Source organism: Camellia sinensis, chromosome 5, assembly GCF_055761805.1.
Source record: "Camellia sinensis isolate YWXY chromosome 5, ASM5576180v1, whole genome shotgun sequence".
Classification (NCBI taxonomy): Eukaryota; Viridiplantae; Streptophyta; class Magnoliopsida; order Ericales; family Theaceae; genus Camellia; species Camellia sinensis.
The window spans coordinates 160,243,604-160,266,560 of NC_138965.1; the positions used below are offsets into that span (position 1 = coordinate 160,243,604).

Here is a 22,957-nt window from a genome sequence, read left to right on the forward strand (position 1 = left end):
GCAATAACAAAGAAAGAGAGAAAGAGAGAGAGAGAGAGAGAGCTGGTGAGAGATAGCGTAACAGTGGAAAGAGAAGTGAGATCGGAAACGGAAGGAGGAGACTGACACCGGCGGTGGCGATCTATCTTCTTGAGTAGATTTTAGAGCTTCATTGATGCAAACTTTCATCTGTAAAGTTCCAAACTAGATTGGAGGAAGATAAAGAGACAACTTTGTTTATAAACCACTCAGAAACCTCTCACCAACAAAGCCGACTCCGTTCCCCAGGGCCACGAAAATGTCACTACTTTGATTGAGTTCTTCCAAGCAGGCGGTAGGTGTAATATAAGGGTACGGGGTGAGGGACCTTAGACTACAACAGAACAGATTGTGAACCTAATCCATTACTAAAAGTTGAATAGGGACCTTAGACCGATTTTCCCATTATTTTACTTACTTTCTTTCTAAAATACTAGAAAACCCATGAGTTTTTTTTGAAATATTAATGTTGTTGATTAACAATTACAGTTTATTATTATTTTTATTAGTGAAAATATGATTGCTGCATATATGTTTCAACAAGTTTATTTTGAAAGCAAGTTAGAAGAGACTTGGTGATGAAGAGTGATGTCGAAGGTGGAGATTCACTAACAGCTAACAGTTAGTGGCCGATGGTAGGAAGGATTCATCGATTGCAGGGCTGAAGGTTTGGCCAATGACATTATTAGAAGGAAGAGGGAAGGAGAAGTGAAAGAAAATTTATTATCAAAACAAGTAAGAATAAATTTTGTATTTATTGGATTTCGCTAATATTTATAAATTGGGTACTGTATTTATATTAAAAGAAAAATAGACAGTAAAAGATTTTTATTTCCCATTTTTAATTTTTTTTGAAAATATAAATAAAAAGTTATGAACATAAAAACTTTCCCACAAATTTAGCTCAATGTAGCCAAAGCCAGGGGTAATTTAAGGAGGGGCATATGGAGTGAAGGTCCTATGTGAACAGAATTCACATCAAGGAGGGCATTATCGTTAATTCATCTTTATCTTCAAAAGACACCCACTCCAAGCACAGCCCCTCAACCATCATCACCCATATCCCAAAAATTTGTTTTTGGAAACAAAAAAAAAAAAACAGAGAAACAAACAGAGTACAAAATGGAGAGTGCTCTCTTATCGTCTTCTCGGTTTCTCTCTTCACAAAGTAAGCATTTTTCACTCTCTCTCTCTTTTAATTTTGCTATCTAATCTTCAAAACCAATCCATTGTATTATAGTCTCATATATGTTTCAGATTCTCATTTGGATGATAACTCATAATATATATATATATATACACTAGAAGTGGTGGCACACGTGTATGTATATGAATATTTTATTTCCGCAAAATAAGATTTTTAGCTGTATAATTAAATTCAAAATCAGAAATCAGAAGTTGAGAGATTTGAAAGAAAAAAAAAATTAAAAAAAATCCTGAATTTAGGTAACTACCCAGCTAATTGGTATAGGGGTATTTTGGGAAAACCCAAAAATGAGACATAAACACCAAGTTAGGCCTTCTCTTTTTATAATGAAGATAGATAGTAGTTAGTATATATATATCCTACTTTCAAGCCTTCTTGATTGTTTAATGATATGAAGCTGTAAAGAATTATAATTTAAGACAATGGGTTGTGAAGATATGTGTATAGAAAGAGATGGGTGCAATGTAAATGCGATGCATTTGCAATTGCTCATCTAAATTTTTGGATGGTGTAACAAATGAGGATTGAATTAGAAAAAGGTTTAATGGATGTTGAGTTTTGCAGTTACCAATTTTAAGGGTGTTTTTTTGTGTAAACAAAAACCGTAACAAAGCTTCAGAGTTGTGTGCTTTATTTAATATACTACAAGTGTACGCACACTAGCATCGTGTGTGACAGTAGAGAGAGTGAGTCATGTGTAATAGATAGCAATTATTAGTTTAATGATTTTGCTTTTCGGTCCTTATAGTAACTGCTACTACTAGGCAAGATAAATATTTGGGAAAATATTTAGTGTTGTTGTGGGTCTTTTTGGGAATCAAATTGTGTGATGATGTGGTTGATGCCAAGTGAGTTGTATGTTTTATATAATAGTATAGCTATATGTATATATATTGAATTTGGAGCTGATTATTTTTATTTTTCTTCAAAACAGATAGAGAATTGGGTGGACTATTGAGGAATTTTCAGAGCTCGTTTTATGGTAAACTGATATTTAACAGAAGTTTTGTGGGCAGAGATAGCAGTATCCGCCGTGGCAGCACCAGCATAGTAGCCTCAGTGGTTCATAATACTCCACTCTTAACCTTCCTACTTATGTTTAATTGTTGCTTCCATTTTGGTGATTATCTTGAAAATTTTATTATAAATTTTGTATAATTTGATATGAATGTTTATAATGCGGAAAACCGTATCACTCAGGCAGCAAGAATTCTGAAAATGATTGATTGGATAACCAATTTTACTTCTCCATCCATGATTTTTGGCATATGGGTTTATTCCATTTGGTGCAATACTCTCTTATGGGTCAATTTTTCATGTTTGGCAGGTTGGAAAGAAGGTCAAGAAAGAAACTGTTATTCCTGATCCAGATTACCGTATACCAATTGTCCTACTTGGTGGGTGTTGTATACATCTCATGTATATCAATATATGTAAAGTGAAAGTTCATTCAAACTTCCCGAGTAAAATTTTGAAAACTGTATGTCCAGAGAGGTCTTAAGGCCCTTGTTAGAGCATAATGATGAAAAATTATTCATATAGCTGACTCCGCTTGGCTGCAATACAAAGTTTAGTTTAGTTTGATTTGATTTGATTTATGTCCAAACGGGGTGATTTTGAAAAAAATTAAGGATGCAAACATGGCTGAGATACCGAAAAAATATTTTTTTAGCTGATATGTATATGGATATAAATTTAGGGTATAGAGATACAACTTATGCAAGGCATCAATGTATATGTGGGTCTATTTTTTTTTTTTTTTTTTTCTACTTTTCCCCCCTTTTTGTCTCCATATATTTTTTTACTTTGTTCCTAAATCAGCTATATAAAATTATGAAAAAACAAAATCCACAAAAAGTGTCTTGAGGCATGTCCGAACATAGGACAGGCGTATGTTTGAAATGTCCTCAACGTATCTTGCTAAAAAAAAATTATTTAAAAAAATTTATGTGCCATGGGGTTTGTCGGTGTCCAATATGTGTCAGGCATGTACACACGACACGGTTTTGGTAGTCAAATATAGATATCAATATTCAACTACCTTATGAACAAGCATTGGTGTTTTCTACATCAAATTGGGTTTGGGTTTGGGTTTGGGTTTGGGTTTGGGTGTTTAAGTATTTGATGAGGTAAAATACCTCAATAGAACTGTTCACATTTAGATTTGCTTTTTTCTCAATGATAAATATTACTAAAGCACTCATTGAATTTTACAGTTAGTTGGTTGAGAACCTAATATAAAATTGTTCTTAATAATATTTAGATATTTTACCTTGTATGATTCTGGATTTTAATATGGAACAGGTTTCGCTGGTGGCTTAGTTTATACAAATAATTTGTTACCAGCAGCTCCTGTAGGTCTTCTCGGATTACTCCTATTAGTCCAGGTACCGATAAGAATAGTAATAACAGCTCTAAATTACTACTCTTTATTTATACGATATTTCTTAGACAGACCTCTCGATCCCTAATGGATTTCGATGCTCCATACAAAACACAAAAATAGTTTAAAGATGCCACTGGAAACGTGCCTTCCATTGATGATGATACGGATGCCTCAAATTCCTTGTTCTGTTACAGTTTATTCTGTTATTTTGGCTGTTTTCTTGCCATTTGGTTTACCATTGCTCATTTAGTTTTTTTCTTCTTCTTTTTTTTTCTCCAGACAACTAGGGTGAGATTTGTCTTCGATAAGGAGGCTCTGGTTTGTCCCTTCAATCTTCTCAATTTAGTGAAATTGTTTTCTGAAACAAAGAGATGAATTTATAACTTATTGAAAACTAACCCTATTTTGTGAATGCAGGAAGTAAAAGTTGGAGAGCAGCTTGAGGAGTCGGGTGAAAATGTTTTTGTGGGTGGAAAAAACCGTTGGAAGTGAGTAGACATTGTATGACCATATATTTTCTAGGGTTATCGTAGTTCATTGACACGGAAATTTTGTTGCAGGTACTCAACATTTGTAAATTGGGAGCTCTGGTGGCCAAATTTTCCGGTTTTAGTGTATTTTAAGGAGACACAAACGAAGCCTGAAGGACAAGTGCACTTTTTCCCTGTGATCTTTGTAAGTATGAAGAGGCGAAAAACTTAATCAGTTTGTAAAACTAATAGTAATTAGCTGCCTCTTCACCATGGGAAGAGGGGACAGGTTGATTTCAAAAGATCAAGACTTCGTAGTGCCACTAGCAACTTTGGTGGGAAGATAACCTAGCCTTTAGGCAGTTCACCAACCAACAATAAAAGGAAAAGCAAAAAAAGACGGTGAATCTTAGGGGTCCTTTGATAATGTTGTCAATGTCTTGGTTTTTGTTTACGTAAAACAGGAAACAAGTTTTCAAAAACAAAAACAATACAAACAAACCTCTTTGGTATACACACATATTTTGAAAACAATTGTTTGGTGAGTTGTCAGAGCCCAACAGTGGAGTGTGGCTGGACGTGGGGGCCTTCAGAATTGATGGCTGGAGTGTTGCCGGAGGTCATCAGGTGGAGTATGATTGGAAATTGCAAGAGGTAAACTATTGTGGCCGTCAGAGTTTGTGGCCGGAGTGTTGCCAGAGGTCACCAGGGGGAGTCAGAAATCACGGGAGATCAACTAGCCAGTGGTGAATCTTATTTTGATGTTAAAAGAGGGCTTCTTCTTTTTTGTTTCCATTTCTATGAAAACAATAATGATATACCAAACAAGTTTTTATTTCCAATTTCTATTTTCCAAAAAAAAATTGAAAACAAAAACAGAAAACAAAAAACCCGAGAACCGTTTCGTTAAAGAATCTGCTTCTTTGACATATCCTTTGCAAAAGTCAATATTGATCTTTGTCTGTTGTCTTGCTCCAAATAGGATGGGAAGCAACTTTATGACGTTATGGTAGAACGAGCAGGCCCTTCAAAAACTAGCGGTCCAAAACAGTCTTAGAGCTCCATGCTAATAACTACCCTGCCATGCCATCTCAGATCAGACATGTCAGTTTCATGAGGTATGAGTCTAGAATTCTATTCCTATGGTTGATCTGATTTACAACACACACATATCTGATTTACTTTTTCAGCTCTTTCTCATTCTGAGGAAAACCTACTTGGCACTACAATTTCAATTAAACTACAAGCTAGCATGTCTTTCTTTATTATTTCAACCCAAACTATCATTATCCTCAATGTGGATGGTGTTTCTATTTCTTACTGGGGCACTTATTGGCTTTGGTTGTACATGTCCAAACAATCTTGGTCGATTTTCTTCATTTTATCTTTAATTAATAGGTGCTTACCTGTATCATATCACAACTTCAGTCATTCTTAACCCTAGGTCTCCTCATTTTGCCACACTGTCATCCTCATCTCAGATTCATTTATTTTGCTAATGTATTGTTTCTTGATTGTGCATTTTGTGATACAAAGCATGATTGGGTCTTATAGCTGTCTTGTGAATTTTCCTTTTAATAACACCTACTAAAGGCATAAAAGTGATGTATGAGGAGATTGTTGTTTCGTTCTTAAAAGCACTAGAAAAAAATTCAATTACCCTTGAAAACATCTTCGATTGTTGAAAGCGAAATCAAGTTACCCTTGGAAAGCTCACAAAAGCAAAGTACAATTGGATTGTTGTTTCATTGTATAGACACACAAACAAACAAAAAAAAAACAAAAAAATCAAGTTACCCTTGGAAATGCTTTCAATTGTTAAAAAGTGAAACCCCTGCTATCTTTTATTCCTCATTTTTTTCTCAATTGCTGTCTCCCTCTCTCTCTCTCTCTCTCTCACACACACACACACACATTACTATTTTCTGTTGCAGGTAAAAGAGGTTTTTCTGTGAGCTGCTTGAAGTTGCTTATAGTACTTAGTGCATATACTTTCTTGGTCTAGACCAAGCTATGTAATTATTGGACCTATTACTTCAACACAATTGTTAGAAAGCACATTGTAACTGCCTCGATAAATTTTACTTGGAAAATAAAAAATGATGAAACAGTGAATTTTGTTTTCACGTATATAAATGGGTGGAACATTTGTTTGTAATATTTTCTCCCCATAGCCACTTGGTGAGCTCACATTGGGAGGAACCTCTCACCTCATTGATGGCAAGGCCGGCCTGAGTTTTCGGAGCCCCTAGGCAAAGATATTCAAAAAAAAATAAATAAAGAAGAAATTTGTTTCCATATATATAATTTTTTTTCTCTTTTTCTCATTTTTTTTATTTTTTATTTTTTTAGAACATGAAAAATATTTATATTAAAAATAGCATACCATACAAACCATAAAACAATAATAACAAAAAATAAAAAATACTACAACAACAACAACAAAAAATAAATAAATTTGTCAAAAAAAACCAACTATGAATCAGGAAAAACTTCCAGTCTTCTCAAAGATGTTATCTGAAAAGCAAGATCTGCATCAAACTAAGCAAGATCTGCTTGAAAGTTTGCCGTCTCTATCTGTTGGAAAAAAAATAGTTTTATATAGGCATATTTTTTAACCCATTTTGGGTGAACCCCAAACGTCTTTTGGGGTGGGTTCGAAGAGGTGATGTGTTCCTTGCCGCGTGGCAAGTCACACGGTGAAGACGGAACGTTAAAACCATTTATGAGTGAATGGAAAGTTAACGTCGTTTTAGGGTCTAACATTAATTTTTTAGACAAAATTCTTTTGAATTTTTTCAATAAAAATTAGTGTGAGAATTTAATTTAAATATAAATTTAAATATAAATTTTAGTTTCCTGAATGTTTCCTAAAGTTTGTAATTTAAATTTAAATTTTGGTTTCCTAAAAATTTTTTACCTTTTCCTTTATTAGATTAAACTATTTAAATAGTTTAATAAACATATTCAAATTGTTTGAATTTGTTCCACAAACAGCTTCTTAGTTTAAACTATTCAAATAGTTTATATTCCATCAATTTTAAATCTTTGTCCAAACGGTTATTTTGTTTTATTTGTATAAATAAAAAAATATATATTGTTAAGCAAAGGTCCGTAACTGTTTGGAGTGTTAACAGGTGCAACCTGTTCGGGCTAAGTGCAGTGCCTATATATACCCTTGATTTCCAGCAGTTCTAAAATCCGAAGATTAGTGATAATTGGTTCCTTTTTGTTTGTCCAGATTCTATCTTACATTTTGGTCTTCATTCTAGTTTAGGAAAAATTTAAAGAGAGTATTAGAACACAAGGTTTGGTTCGCCGAACAAATTTATTTGAAGTGCTTTTATAAATTTGTGAAGATCATTGTATCCTGGGAGATAGACGCCATTCAACCGTAAGCACCGTAGCGGGGCGAATCTGTCTTAAGGACAGAGTGTCACACACTTGACTTGGTCTTAATTTTATTTGGGTTCAATAAATAAATCTGGTATGTTATTTATTTGTTTTGTTTGAATTTATTTCAGTTTATTTTATTTACACAGAAGATTGTTCCAACAATCTTAAGACAGATTCGAATTATTCTGTTTACAGAATTTTTCGTTTGTTTTCCTTTTTCATTCTTCGTAAATAATTTCGGAAGAAAAATTATTTTCTGTGAATTTACAAAATAATATTCTGGTTGGAAAAACAAATAGTGATTATATGCTATTTGACAGATAGTAGTAATATACTGTCTCTTTTCTTTGACAACAACTAGTAGTACGATACTGGTGTCATTAACAATTCAGAATATATTTTTGTGGAATTTTTTTAGAAATTAATTTTGGGTTTTAGAAATTATTTTCTGAGTTTTCATTAATTAAAATTCTGTTTCAGTTTTTTAATTATTAAAGTGTTACTGAAATTAATTTTCTTGTGTGGAATTAATTTGGTTAAATAAAATTTTATTTTATTTCCAAATTAATTAAAAAATAAAAGTTATAGTTATTATTTCTTTTATTTTTATAGAATTTAATTTCTTGTGTGGAATTATTTTGGTTAAATAAAATTTTATTTTATTTCCAAATTAATTGAAAAATAAAAGTTATAATTTTTTATTTCTTTTATTTTTACAGAATTTACTTTCTGTGTGGAATTAATTTGTTTAAATAAAATTTTATTTTATTTTCAAATTAATTGGAAAATAAAAGTTACATTCTTGTTTCTTTTATTTTTACGGAATTTAATTCTGTGAATTTGGTTTAATTTTCTGTGTAGTGTAAATTCTAATTATAATTTTGTTTTATATATTAGAATTGATGGCTACTGGAACAAATGCCCAAACAAGTACTACTGTGGTGGCTGCAATGACGCCAATCCCCTCTCCTGTTGTAACAGTACCGGTAAATCACGGTGAAAAGCCAGAGAAGTTCTTAGGAACTGACTTTAAAAGATGGCAACAGAAAATGTTGTTCTATCTTACAACTCTGAACCTGGCTCGTTTTCTCCGTGAAGATGCTCCTATCCTGAAAGAGGATGAAACCGACCGGCAAGTGGTTGCTGCGGTTGATGCTTGGAAACATGCCGATTTCCTTTGCCGGAATTATGTCTTGAACGGACTTGACAACACATTATACAACGCCTACAGTCCAATCAAGACAGCAAAGGAACTTTGGGAATCGTTGGAGAAAAAGTACAAAACGGAAGATGCCGGCTCAAAGAAATTTGTGGTTGGCAGATTCTTGGATTTTGTAATGGTTGATTCAAAAACTGTGATCAGCCAAGCTCAAGATTTCCAACTCATTCTGCATGACATTCACGCAGAAGGTATGTCTCTCAGTGAATCCTTCCAAGTTGCAGCCTTAATTGAAAAATTACCAAAAGGCTGGAAGGAATTCAAGAACTACCTCAAACACAAGCGCAAAGAAATTTCTATGGATGAATTAATTGTGCGTTTGAGAATTGAGGAGGACAACCGCAATTCTGAAAAGCGGGCTGGTAAGCATCCTATGGAGTCTAAGGCAAATGTGGTGGAACATACTTCAAAAACGAAGAAACGAAAGTCTTCTGGAGAAAGTTCATCACAAGGCTCTAAAGGGGGGAAAAATAAAAAGTACAAGTTTAATGGCAAATGTTACATCTGTGATAAAGAGGGACATCGGGCCAAAGATTGCCGTAACAAAGGCAAAAACAAAAGAAGAACAAGCAAGAAGCCTGCTCAAGCCCACATGACTGAAGTGGACAATATTTCCAATGGTGTCGATGACATCAATCTTTCTGCAGTTGTTTCCGAGGCAAATCTTGTCGGAAATCCTAAAGAATGGTGGGTGGACACTGGTGCTACTCGCCATATCTGTGCCGACAAAAAGATGTTCACATCTTATTCTTCAGTGGATAATGGTGAACAACTCTTTATGGGCAACTCCTCAACTTCCAAAGTTGAAGGACAAGGAAAGATTGTACTCAAGATGACATCTGGAAAGGAACTCACTCTCAACAATGTGCTGCTTGTACCGGACATTCGTAAGAATCTTGTTTCCGGATCTTTGTTGAGTAAGAATGGGTTTAGGCTAGTATTTGAGAGTGATAAATTTGTACTTACTAAGAATGGGATGTATGTAGGAAAAGGTTACATGTCTGATGGCCTTTTCAAGTTAAATGTAATGACCGTTGTACCCTCAGTTATTAATAATACTACATCTTCTTCTTACTTGCTTGAGTCTTCAAATTTATGGCATGGTAGACTAGGACATGTTAATTATGGATCTTTGCGTAGATTAATTAACATGGAATGTTTACCTAAATTTGACATTGATTCAAATCATAAATGTGAAATTTGTGTTGAGGCAAAATTATCTAAAACTCCTTTTCATTCAATTGAAAGAAGTATGGAACCACTTGAATTAATTCATAGTGACATTTGTGATTTTAAATCAATTCAAACCAGAGGTGGAAAAAAGTATGTAATCACTTTTATAGATGACTATACTAGATATAGTTATATTTATTTAATTCGAACCAAGGATGAAGCTTTGGAAACTTTCATTCAATATAAGAATGAAGTAGAAAATCAACTTGGTAAGAAAATCAAGAAACTTAGAAGTGATAGAGGTGGTGAATATGAATCACCTTTTGGTGAGTTTTGTAAAGAACATGGAATAATTCATCAAACCACTGCTCCTTACTCACCTCAGCAAAATGGAATTGCTGAAAGGAAAAATAGGACTTTAAAAGAAATGATGAATGCCATGTTAATTAGTTCTGGATTACCTCAGAACTTGTGGGGGGAAGCAATACTTTCTGCTAATTATATTTTAAATAAAGTACCCCGAAAGAAAATAAATCAAACACCTTATGAATTATGGCATGGAAGAGTACCATCCTACAAATACTTAAAAGTGTGGGGGTGTTTGGCTAAAGTGTCTATTCCTAGTCCTAAAAAGACTAAGATAGGTCCTAAGACCATTGATTGCATTTTCATTGGTTATGCCAAGAATAGTAGTGCATATCGGTTTTTGATTCATAAATCAGAACATTCCGAAATGCATGTAAATACTATTATTGAATCTCGGAATGCATCTTTCTTTGAACATGTATTTCCAAAGAAGATTGGACAAGAGACTAGTACTAATAAAAGATCTTTTGATGCTATTACTAGTCAGGATCAAGAACATGATCAAGAACAAGAGTTAGATCAAAATGAGGAAGAGGAACTTAGGCGTAGTAAACGTGCTAGAACCTCAAAATCTTTTGATCCAGATTTTCTAACATATTTGTTAGAAAATGAGCCTTTAACTTTTAAAGAGGCTATGTCCAGTCCTGAAGCTCCTTTATGGAAAGAAGCTGTCAACAGTGAAGTTGAATCCATCTTGCAAAATCACACTTGGGAATTAGTGGACTTGCCACCAGGTTGTAAACCTCTTAGGTACAAGTGGATTTTCAAAAGAAAATTGAAAGCGGATGGATCAATAGATAAATACAAGGCAAGACTTGTAGTCAAAGGTTTTAGACAGAAAGAAGGTCTAGATTACTTTGACACATACTCACCGGTTACTAGAATCACATCCATTAGAATGCTAATTGTCATTGCATCTCTATACAATCTAGAAATTCATCAAATGGATGTTAAAATCGCTTTCTTAAATGGTGAGTTAAATGAAGAAATTTACATGGAACAACCAGAAGGGTTTTCTGTTCCAGGGAAAGAAAAGAAAGTGTGTAAATTAGTTAAATCATTATATGGTTTAAAACAAGCGCCAAAGCAATGGCATGAGAAATTTGACAAGGCAATGATGTCAAATGGATTTAAAATTAATGAGTGTGACAAATGTGTTTATATTAAAAACACAGATAAAGGTTATGTCATTGTATGTCTTTATGTAGATGATATGCTCATCATTGGTAGTAATAATGACATGATTAAAGCTACCAAGAAAATGTTGAATAAACATTTTGACATGAAGGACATGGGCATTGCTGATGTAATACTTGGTATGAAAATTACCAAAACATCAGAAGGATATGCTTTGTCACAATCTTATTACATTGAGAAAATACTTGACAAATTCAGCAAAGATGATGATCATCTTGCTAGAACTCCTGTAGATGTTAATTTGTACCTTTCTAAAAATGTACAGGAAAGTATTTCTCAATTAGAGTATGCCCAAATTATTGGAAGCTTAATGTACTTGATGAACTGCACCCGCCCAAATATAGCTTATGCAGTAAGTAAATTAAGTAGATACACGAGTAATCCGGGAGTAGAACACTGGAAAGCAATGATAAAGGTTCTAAGATATCTTCGATTTACTCGTAACATTGGGCTTCACTATACTAGATATCCAGCAGTACTTGAAGGATACTGTGATGCAAATTGGATATCGGATACTAGAGACTCGAAGTCCACCAGTGGGTATGTCTTTACTCTTGGTGGGGCGGCTGTATCTTGGAAATCTTCCAAACAGACTTGTATTGCTAGGTCTACTATGGAATCTGAATTCATAGCTTTAGACAAAGCAGGGGAAGAGGCAGAATGGCTTCGCCACTTCCTTGAAGATATTCCAATATGGCCAAAACCGGTGCCTGCTATATGCATACATTGTGATAGTCAATCAGCAATTGGTAGAGCACAGAGTCATATGTATAACGGTAAGTCACGACACATTCGTCGTCGACATAACGCCGTAAGACAACTACTCTCTAATGGAATTATTTCCATAGAATATGTTAAGTCTAAAGACAACATAGCGGATCCACTAACCAAAAGGTTAGCAAGAGAGTTAGTTGAGAATTCATCGAGGGGAATGGGACTAAAGCCTATTAAATAAGAGTTACCACAACGACAACCCAACCTAGTTGACTGGAGATCCCAAGATCTAGGTTCAAAGGGACAACCGAGTTGTGATTGACTCAGAAGGATCACTGTGGAGTCCAACTCCTACCCATTTCTATGATGAAATAAGTGATGTCTGCAGCGATTTAGGTTAAGTAATACTTTTAATGATTCTTATATCTAGGTAAACCTAGTGGAGTATGGCAGGATACTTTTCATAAGAATCACCTATGTGAGTGTGAACTGGGCCGGTTCTATAAGATTTGTGAAGGGCTACAAGTCTTTAGAGCACTCATGATAGACCAGGTTGTTCAGGGCCAAAATGAACACAATAGTGAGAACTAAACTGTGTCTGGGGATAATCTGTGTGAGTTCTATTGTCTTGGTTTACACAAACGGCTGAACAGTTCAAGACATCATGTTCACTGGTTAGCTAGTAAATCCGATAGTGTCTCACAAGGGAAGGTTCAAAGCCAAAAGCTACCTATCCTTTGCAGGATATTTCCAATTTCTGTACTCTCTGACATTAGATCATGTTGTTGCATTTTCTCTCCGTCAACTTCCATTCATGTGGGGGATTGTTGGAAAAAAAATAGTTTTATATAGGCATATTTTTTAACCCATTTTGGGTGAACCCCAAACGTCTTTTGGGGTGGGTTCGAAGAGGTGATGTGTTCCTTGCCGCGTGGCAAGTCACACGGTGAAGACGGAACGTTAAAACCATTTATGAGTAAATGGAAAGTTAACGTCGTTTTAGGGTCTAACATTAATTTTTTAGACAAAATTCTTTTGAATTTTTTCAATAAAAATTAGTGTGAGAATTTAATTTAAATATAAATTTAAATATAAATTTTAGTTTCCTGAATGTTTCCTAAAGTTTGTAATTTAAATTTAAATTTAAATTTAAATTTAAATTTTGGTTTCCTAAAATTTTTTTACCTTTTCCTTTATTAGATTAAACTATTTAAATAGTTTAATAAACATATTCAAATTGTTTGAATTTGTTCCACAAACAGCTTCTTAGTTTAAACTATTCAAATAGTTTATATTCCATCAGTTTTAAATCTTTGTCCAAACGGTTATTTTGTTTTATTTGTATAAATAAAAAAATATATATTGTTAAGCAAAGGTCCGTAACTGTTTGGAGTGTTAACAGGTGCAACCTGTTCGGGCTAAGTGCAGTGCCTATATATACCCTTGATTTCCAGCAGTTCTAAAATCCGAAGATTAGTGATAATTGGTTCCTTTTTGTTTGTCCAGATTCTATCTTACATTTTGATCTTCATTCTAGTTTAGGAAAAATTTAAAGAGAGTATTAGAACACAAGGTTTGGTTCGCCGAACAAATTTATTTGAAGTGCTTCTATAAATTTGTGAAGATCATTGTATCCTGGGAGATAGACGCCATTCAACCGTAAGCACCGTAGCGGGGCGAATCTGTCTTAAGGACAGAGTGTCACACACTCGACTTGGTCTTAATTTTATTTGGGTTCAATAAATAAATCTGGTATGTTATTTATTTGTTTTGTTTGAATTTATTTCAGTTTATTTTATTTACACAGAAGATTGTTCCAACACTATCGACGTCATCCTTGTCGTTGTTGTCCAACTCTGCGACCGTTATTGTCACCTCTGTACTTCAAACAATGCCAAAAGCTAGAGTTAAGGAAGAATTGCATTCACAATGGTATGGGAGAAAGCTTGAGATAGAAGGGAACTATAATGGGTATTCAAAATCTAAAAATCTAGGCCAAAATTGACAAAGAAAACTCTCAAACTTCTATTTCAGACATAAAAAATTCAGATTTACACTTTAAAATTGCAAATCTATACTCTAGGAATGTATATCTATATTTTAAAAGTATAAAAAAAGTCGCCAGAGTATTGCCAGAGCATAACTGAAATACCATCGGAAATCTCATAGAGAGATCTGCTCTCTCTCTCCGTGTAAAACTTTTATATATAACTTTCAAAACTACGTTTAAAACTTACTTTTTATAGATAGCGAAACTGCATTTATAATAAGTAACAAACACCAAAATAATCTAAAATTATAATGGGTTGCCTTTTTGGGAAGTGGATTGGCTTTTTGACTTTTTGACTATTTTGGTTATTTTAAATTGGGCTAAAAAGCTTGATTTGGGAAGGACTTTTTAGTTTTTTGATTTTTTTGACATTTTTTGTGAGAGAATAATGTAATGATTATGGGTTGAATGTGATGTTTCGTTTGTTATGACTAAAATAGTCTATTTTGTCTTTTGTGACTAAAATAGCCACAAACCATCTTCCCAAACCTAGCCTAAAGCACAAATTGTAACAAATTAACACAAGTATAGTCAACCAAATTCCAATTTACAATCCAAAAGGAAATTCAGCCCACAAGAATTAATACAATCTGATTCAAGAAAAATAAAAGATATACTAACATAAGTATTGATTCACATAACATCAATTGGGAAATATTTTAATGTCACTGAACAATAAAATTAAAAAGATTCTAAACTATAACAGGAAAATGAATTTGTTACTAGGTGAACAAAACATGTATTTTGATTGGTTTAAAATCGTATGCTCTACGCTCTAAAAAAAAATGTAGCTCTACATTCAAAATCTATACTAACCCCACTTAAAATTATAAACTCATTATTTTAAATCAATCAACTTGTGCTTCGATCACACACTTTGACATACAAAATCAGACACAGTAAGACACAGGGACACAAAGCAAGCTTAATTCATTATAAAAAAAGAAGTGCAAAGAACAACAGGGCACAAAAGAGTTTTCTGAATGCAAAAAACACTGAATATTTATTTTGATGGCCTTTTTCTTTGGATTAAACCCCTTTTTATTTATAATAACTAGCATATCACCCGTGCTATGCACAGATTGTATTTACAATTATCTATATATGTGAATTGTGATTTTTAAATATATTTTTTTTATTTTAAATGTCTTCTTTTTTTCCTTTTTTTATATTATATTAAAGTTTAATATTTTGATAATAATCATATATGTTAGACTTTTCAAGGAATTAAAGGTCTTTTTTATTTTATATTATATTATATTATATTAAAGTTTAATATTTTGATAATAATCATATTGTAGGAGAGGGTTCGAGAAAGGAGTTGGAAAATTCGAAGATCTTCGAAGATCCTTGAAGAACAACTTCGAATTCTCTAGAATATGATGAGAGGCTTAGATTCTTCAATAATCTCAACTTAGGAAAACAACAACAAAGGAGATGATGGAGATAAGAGATTGGGTGAAGAAGAAGGCAAAATGGCTAGAGAGAGGATAATGGCAAGGCTCTCCCAGGGATCTCCCACTTTCACTCTCAAGGTTGATAATGGAGAGGGGAAATTAGTTCTTTCCCAAGAGTTCAAAAAATCTCCAAAATCCATCCCTTGTAAAGCTATGGGTGGGTGCTATTTATAGGCACCTCATGATGTAGGATGGAGCCCATGTGCAAGGCACATGGGGGATATTCTCTCTAACCACCTTGTCCGAGGAGGTGACCTCTCCGAGGAGGTGACTTCTCCGAGGAGGTGACTTCTCCGAGGATGAGAAAACCCCGAAGAGGAGATCACTCCCTCGGCGAACCCTTCTTCTTAGCCACACCTAACCAATGATCCCCAATCATCCCAAAGGGTCAGGGGTAGTCCCAGAGGACGTCCTGCCGCAAAATATTGCCGAGTCTCATGGACCCCCCGGGGTCGTGCCACCTCGACCCGGGTATAGGCTAGTTTAACCGAAGAGTGAATTTATCTCCACTCACCGTCCTCGGGATCGGGTCCTTTGTTCGGACTCCATTACGCCCATGGTTCTGGTGCGTAGATCCCGGAAAGCTCCGAGCCCGCAAGTGTTCTGGGACTCATTAACGGAGCGACTTCTAGATTGCGTCTGAATCCGTTCGAAGCCAAGTGTTTAGGACCTCTAGGTTCGTGGATCCGAACCCTTTCGAGTCCGAGTGCCTCGGATCTCTAGGCTTGCTTAATACCCTTTCGAGTCCGGGCCCGAGTAAGTCTCTAGGTTCGTGGATCCGAACCCTTTCGAGGCTTAGAGCCATTCAGCCCGTTTGACGGCGATAAATCCAAGCCCACCAATCTTGGACTTGCGATAAATTCGGGCCCACTAATCTTGGGCTATTGGGCCTAAATAATTTAGTGGGCTTAAATTAGCTCCTCTTACACATATATGTTGGACTTTTCAAGAATTTTTTTTTATACTTGTTCTTAATGCATTAAAGTATTATTATGAGGGATATTAATCATATGTGTTGGGACTTTTTAAGGAATTCATATGTGTTAGATTTAGCATATCACCCGTGCTATACACGGATTGTGTTTACAATTATCTATATATGTGAATTGTGATTTTTAAATTTTTTTTTTTTTTGTAAATGTCTTCTTTTTTTCCTTTTTTATATTATATTAAAGTTTAATATTTTGATAATAATCATATGTGTTGGACTTTTCAATAAATTAAATGTCTTTTTTTTAATTATATTATATTAAAGTTTAATATTTTGATAATTATCATATGTGTTGGACTTTTTAAGAAATTTTTTTTTTGCTTGTTCTTAATGCATTAAAGTGTTATTATGAGTGAAAATAATCGTACGTGTTAGGACTTTTCAAATAATTCATATGTGTTGGATTTCAAAGAATTCTTTTTAGGGATTTTTATTGATAAATCCCATTTAGATATGTTTTAACCCAAGAAGTCCGTGAAAGAATTTTTAACCCATTTAGTCCCATGTATGTATAGTTTTATTCCATAAAGTCTTTTTTATTGACTTACACTATTTTCTTGGACACTTATGCCCTTATATTTCATTTTGATACCCTTATAAATATTTTTTGAACGGTTAGCAATTTTATGATGTAAACATTTATATTTTAAAATTCACATTGGTAGGAATGTAAAATTGGCCCGTGGGCTGCCCGAAACCCACCCGCGAGCCGGGGCGGGCCCGGCTGTTACAATATGAATATTCACATTGACATATTAACATTCACATTAATAGGAGTGTAAAATTGGCCTGCAACCCGTGGCGGCGCGAAACCCGCCTGCAGCCCAGGGCGGGCCCGATCCGACTCGTTGACAATGTGAATATTCACATTGACATGTTAACATCCATATTGATAAGAGTATAAAATTGGTCCGCGGCCCATGGGCGGCCAAAAGCCTGCCCGCAGCCCAGGGTGGGTCTGGTCCGTTGACAATGTGAATATTCACATTGACATGTTAACATTTACATTGATAGGAGTGTAAAATTAGCCCGTGCCTCGTGACTGCTCGAAACCCACCCACGGCCCTTGGGCAGCCCGGGGCAGGCCCGGCCCGGTCTGTTGACAATGTGAATATTCACATTGACATGTTAACATTCACATTGATAAGAGTATAAAATTGGCCGGCGGCCTAGGGCGGGCCCGACCCGGCCCGTTGACAATGTGATTATTCATATTCACATTGATAAGAGTGTAAAATTGGCCCACAGCCCGTGGGCGGCCCGAAACCCGACCGTAGCCCGAGGCATGTTTGGCCTGACCCGTGACAATGTGAATATTCATATTGACATGTTAACATTAACATTGATAGGAATGTAAAATTTGCCCGCTGCCCGAAGCTTGCCCGCGGCCCGAGATAGGCCCGGTCCGGCCCAGCCCGTTGACAATGTGAATATTCACATTGACATGTTAAAATGCACATTGATAGGAATGTAGAATTGGCCCGCGACCCGTTGTAGACACCCCATTTTTGACTGACCTTAAGACTCAGACGTTACCGATTGAGCGCTTAGTGATGTTGCATATCGTGCTCGTTCAGAGAGTTCAGAGTCTTGGCCGCGAGCCTTGCCTCCGGACTTCCGGACTCTTTCTCGCTTTGCCTCGGTTTGTGAACCAGGCTCTGTTTTCTCAATTTTCTCCTCCCGAAGGGAGGGAGAGGTCTCGTAGATCATCTCTTAGTGGCCGTAGGCTACGTTTCGTGATCGTAGGTCATTTTGCCCATTTGGAGTCTGGTTTCCGATTTTTCGAAGCCGTTGGCCGTGTGCCTCGATTCGGGACCGCTTAACCATCTCCGCTTGCTCTGGTTCTTGGCATACGTCTTAAATCCTCCCTTTTGAGGGACACTGTGGTCCGAGAAACCGACTTCGTGGTCGAACACCACTCCCGGTGCCTAACAGTCAGTTTTCGGGGTCCCAAGCTGCGCGTTTCGGTCCCCGAACCTTCATTTTGCATCGGTTTTGTTTCATTTTTGGCAGGGACCTCTGTTTCATTGCTAGGAAGGTCATAGAAGGATGGGAGGCCAGTAATTGTTCTGTCAGCCAACTTTATCCCTTCATCGCCCTCCGTCACCCGATTTTTCTCACTACAAAGCCAATGTTGACCACCCTTGGGCCATTTTCTTGCACTCTAAACCCCATATTTGTGATGTACACATCTGGGAGGCTACCAATATTTGGGGGCTGGCCAGTAATTGCTTTTGAACCTTTTGAACCCCTTTGAAAAGTGGGTTGTTCTCTCTCCTGGTTCATTATCTCCAGTTTTTGACCACATGATTGTATTGAGCACACATGGGAGGCCACCAATATGTGGTGGCCGGCCAACAATTGTTCTTGGACCTTTTGACCCCTAGCCGACCGGCCATGGGAAGTAGCCGACCGGCCATCTGCAACCTGGATAACCAGCCGACCTTGCTCTTTCCTGCAGGTACATTTCAAATATGCATCTCTTTTCCTCCCAGATTTTGTATCCGGGGGGCCAACTTTTTGGGAGAAAACTTGAATTCATTTCCCCCCCATTTTTCCCCCATTTTCTCCCCCTCTTTTGCCTTTAAAACTAGCCTCCCAGCTCTGGTTTAGGGGTTAGAAAATTTGCCTTTGAGCTCCCATATTGTATCTCTCTCCCTCTACACTTCCAAGCTTCAAACCTCTCAAGTCCTACACTCATTTCTTCACCACCACCTAACACCACACCACCACTCCATTCCAGCAGCTTGGAGGGCCTTCTCAGAGCTTTGGAGGCACCTTTTCTCAAGCCAAAAGGCTGCTAAAGTTTGGTCTTCAAGGGTGAGCAACATTTCCTCTCTTTTAAGCTTATTTTTGTATCCTTTCTAAGCCATACATGCTTGCATATTTGGACTTCGACCCTAACTGAAAATAGCATTTTTTTGAGCTCTTTTTCATGTTTGTTTAAGGGCCTCTCACTGTTTGAGGCTTCCTTTTTGCACTTGCTTCTTTACCTCTCTTGTATGCCTATTTCTTGGGTAGTATTTTTGGCCTACGTGTAAACTGTTTTGAGCTCTGTCATAAACTGTAAAGTGGCTTATTTTGAACCCTTCTTCAACATTGTTGAGGGCTCATCACTGTTTGAGGCTTCCATTTGCCACTTGCCTTTATATCCCTCTTTTGGCCTTATTTTTGCATGATTTGTTACCCCCTTGTGTTTGCATTTTTGGACTATGGTCCGAACTGTAAATGGCCTTATTTTGACCCCCTCTTCATGTTTGATCAAGGGTCTTTCACTGTTTAAGGCTCCTTTTTTACACTTTGTGTTTAAAACTCTTTTTAGGCCTTATTTTGCATGGTATTTTAAGCTTATTTATTCACTGTTTTGGGCTCGGTTATAAACTGTAAAGTGCTTCATTTTGAGCCCCTCTTCAACTTTGTTGAAGGGCTCTTAGCCATTTAGGGCCAGAAGCTTCCACATGCTAGTTTAGTCCTATTTATGTTCATTGTTTGGCCTTGCCTAAAACTGTAAATATGCTTGTTTTGGGGCTGCCTTGAATCTGTCTTCACATTTCATGTTCAAATAATGCATGTTTTGTATAGCTATTGGCCAATGCATATGCCTAGTTTCGTGTTTCGGGTTCATTCCGTGCATCGGGTACCATATTGCAATGTTTTGGGGCTGTTTTGCATCGTATTTCGGTACTGAAATTTTTATGCTTGTATGCCATATTCCATGCCTTGCCATGTCTTGTTAGAGTGGCATTTTGTGTCTTAGGGTCGATCCTCGGTTTGCGTGCATGCGTGCGCGCATCTCGAGTTGTCTCATTTTCATCGTATGGCCTCTTATGTGAGTGTGACTGAGGTCCACTCATGTTGGTGTAAGTCCATTGTGCATTGTGTATGCCATTTCATTTCATAGCATTGCATATGCTAGGTTGTATGTTAGCGCATTCTGTATGTCATGTTATCTCGTGCATCGTGTATGCCATCTCATAGCACTGTGCATGCTAGGCTGTATATTAGTTGCATTCATGCATGTCATGCATATCGCATTGTGCTTGGGATAGGAGTTAGCCCGAGCACGGGAAACGAGGGACGTTTCGTACTTCGAGTGACGGAATGTGTCTCAATTCTCAGTCACCGACACTCCGGATTATCCATGATGGAGTTTAGGTTTTGTTGAGTTTATGTGTGCATTCATTCCATATTGAGTCATGCAAATCGACTCATCGGCCATCATGCATCGATGTGCGTGATTGGTGGCACGAGGATCGAGGACTACACTCCCTGAAGAGTAGTCACGCATACATGTGTGAAAATATATTGCCATGCCCCTTTCCTGCTCTCTGTTGCAGCAAATCAAAAATCAGCGGTTTTCTAGGGTTTGGCACGCTTTCCAAAAAAATATTGCAAAACAGAGGCTAATTGGGGCGTCACAGTGGATTTTCGTGCAAAGGCGACCCGGACATGCATCATCCATCATCTGAAGAAGAGTCAAGGCAGTCCCTGGCTTGCATGCCAGTTTATTATTTTCTTAGTTAATTTGGTAATTAATTAGGATTTTTGTAATTATTTGGGCTGTAATTATTCAGGACTGTATATTATTTATTCGGACCCTCCGAGCGAGGGCAATGTTATAATAAGTGTGCGTGCGTGTGATGTATGTCTTCTAACCCCACGTCTTTCTCCCTTTTATTTACCAGCTTATGATGGTTAGATTAGGGCATGTTTCGATTAGCATACAGTATGATAGTATGTTTGCATTCATTCATCTGTCTTGCATGCACCGGGCTCGGCGCATCATACTAACTGCATCATATTTTCATTTCCAAGTTGAATACATGTTAGCTGTAGCATTTCATATGCCATGTTTAGAATAGCCGAGCCTGCTATAGTTGCATTTTTGCATGTATTGCATTAGGCATCTTTGTATAGTTAGGATCATGCATGAATTTATAATTAGCTTCTGTTTTGGCTTGGAGTACTCGGTAAGTTTTATGCTTTAGCATCCTTGCATGTGTGTGAGTGACTGCTATGAATAGCATGCTTACCATGAGGCTATATGTTTATGTGATATGACTGTCTGAATGCCTGTGGGTGAAGGTTGGGTTATTTGGATTGGAACAATTCATCAAATGTGTGTTTTAAAGCCCATTAGATAGTGGCAAAATCATGTTTTTCTAAGCTCACCCGAGGGTGGCAAATCCACGTCTTAGCCTACTTGCGGGTAGCACCATCAAACCATTTTCAAACAAACAAACATGAAATGTTTTGTTCCAATTCAGGCGACCCAGTCTATACTTGTATGTTGTGCGCATCACATAGTAAATCTAGGCTAATAACCGGAATAAGAACACATAATGTTTTCAAAAATAGATATCATGGTTAGTAGAGGCCGATCTTTGATCGGGCGAGCGGGGGTGCTCACGAAGTGACCTTCCCCAATCGTACCCAAGTTCCCGAGCCGAGGCAACTTTGGTGATGACGGACACGTGGCCTTAGGCAAACGAGTCAGGGTTTCCTAAATTTCTCCAAAATAAAATATTTAGGTGGCGACTCTGTATCTGGCAAAGCAGTCTATGTTTGGCACTTCTTTCAAAAAAAATCTGTTTTCTCAAAACGATTTGCCAGATTTGGACTCTTTGATTCAGACGTAGAACCGTGACAATTTTAGAGTCCTGAACTGTAGTGAGCCTAATATCGAACGGAACGGGGGGGACTCGTTCCTCCCCGGGGCGTTCGGGGGACGTCTATAGTTTCTGACGACTCTGCTGGGGAGTTTGGAGAACTTGACTCGAACTCATGATATCTGTTTTTTACTACACTTGTGTGTTTCTTTGCATTGCATTTGTATTGGTGCGCCTAGGACACCGTGTTTGCCATCTGCTATTCCTGAACGGTTTGCCGGAGGCTTGTCTTGTCAAGACATGACCATAAGGCTGACCGGTTGTGGGCTCTGCCAGTATGGGAACACAAACCCCGGTTTTACTGGGGCACCCTTTTTGAGCATTCGACCTAGTGCATATTCGGATCTATAGTGACCATTCCAAACTAGGACAGGTTGCTTACCCGTTTATAGGTTGTTTGAAACTGCTGCGTGCGTAGTGAAACCCTAGCTCCTGACAAAATAGGACAGGGAAACCCTACCCCAACATAGGGGTGTTTTGGCTCTCACTTATCTGCTATGTGCTTTTAGAGTGCGTCTCTACAGGGAAATGCATGTATCAGTTTATGAGTTTGGGCACCAGGCCTGCGGGCATCAGTCAGTGTTTGAGAATCAGTTATCTGCGGGTATCAGAGATTCAGTTTTGGGGACAGTGATTCAGGGATA

At 36.8% G+C, this 22,957-nt stretch overlaps 1 protein-coding gene across 2 annotated transcripts; it reads left to right on the forward strand.

The window, feature by feature from the left end:
* Positions 1–814: 814 nt before the first annotated feature.
* Positions 815–6,217, forward strand: LOC114316103 (uncharacterized). 2 transcript variants are annotated; one of them, XR_003648067.2, is made up of 9 exons: positions 815–1,186; positions 2,160–2,287; positions 2,553–2,622; positions 3,530–3,612; positions 3,891–3,929; positions 4,029–4,099; positions 4,172–4,286; positions 5,064–5,199; positions 6,016–6,217. XR_003648067.2 is itself a non-coding variant. In XM_028262768.2 (8 exons), the coding sequence occupies exons 1-8, from the start codon at positions 1,141–1,143 to the stop codon at positions 5,136–5,138; spliced, it is 627 nt and encodes a 208-aa protein (XP_028118569.2). In that variant the 5' UTR covers positions 815–1,140; the 3' UTR covers positions 5,139–5,202. The 2 variants fall into 2 exon arrangements, 1 of the variants encoding a protein (XP_028118569.2); XM_028262768.2 differs by lacking the exon at positions 6,016–6,217 and having other exon boundaries at positions 5,064–5,202.
* Positions 6,218–22,957: the final 16,740 nt, after the last annotated feature.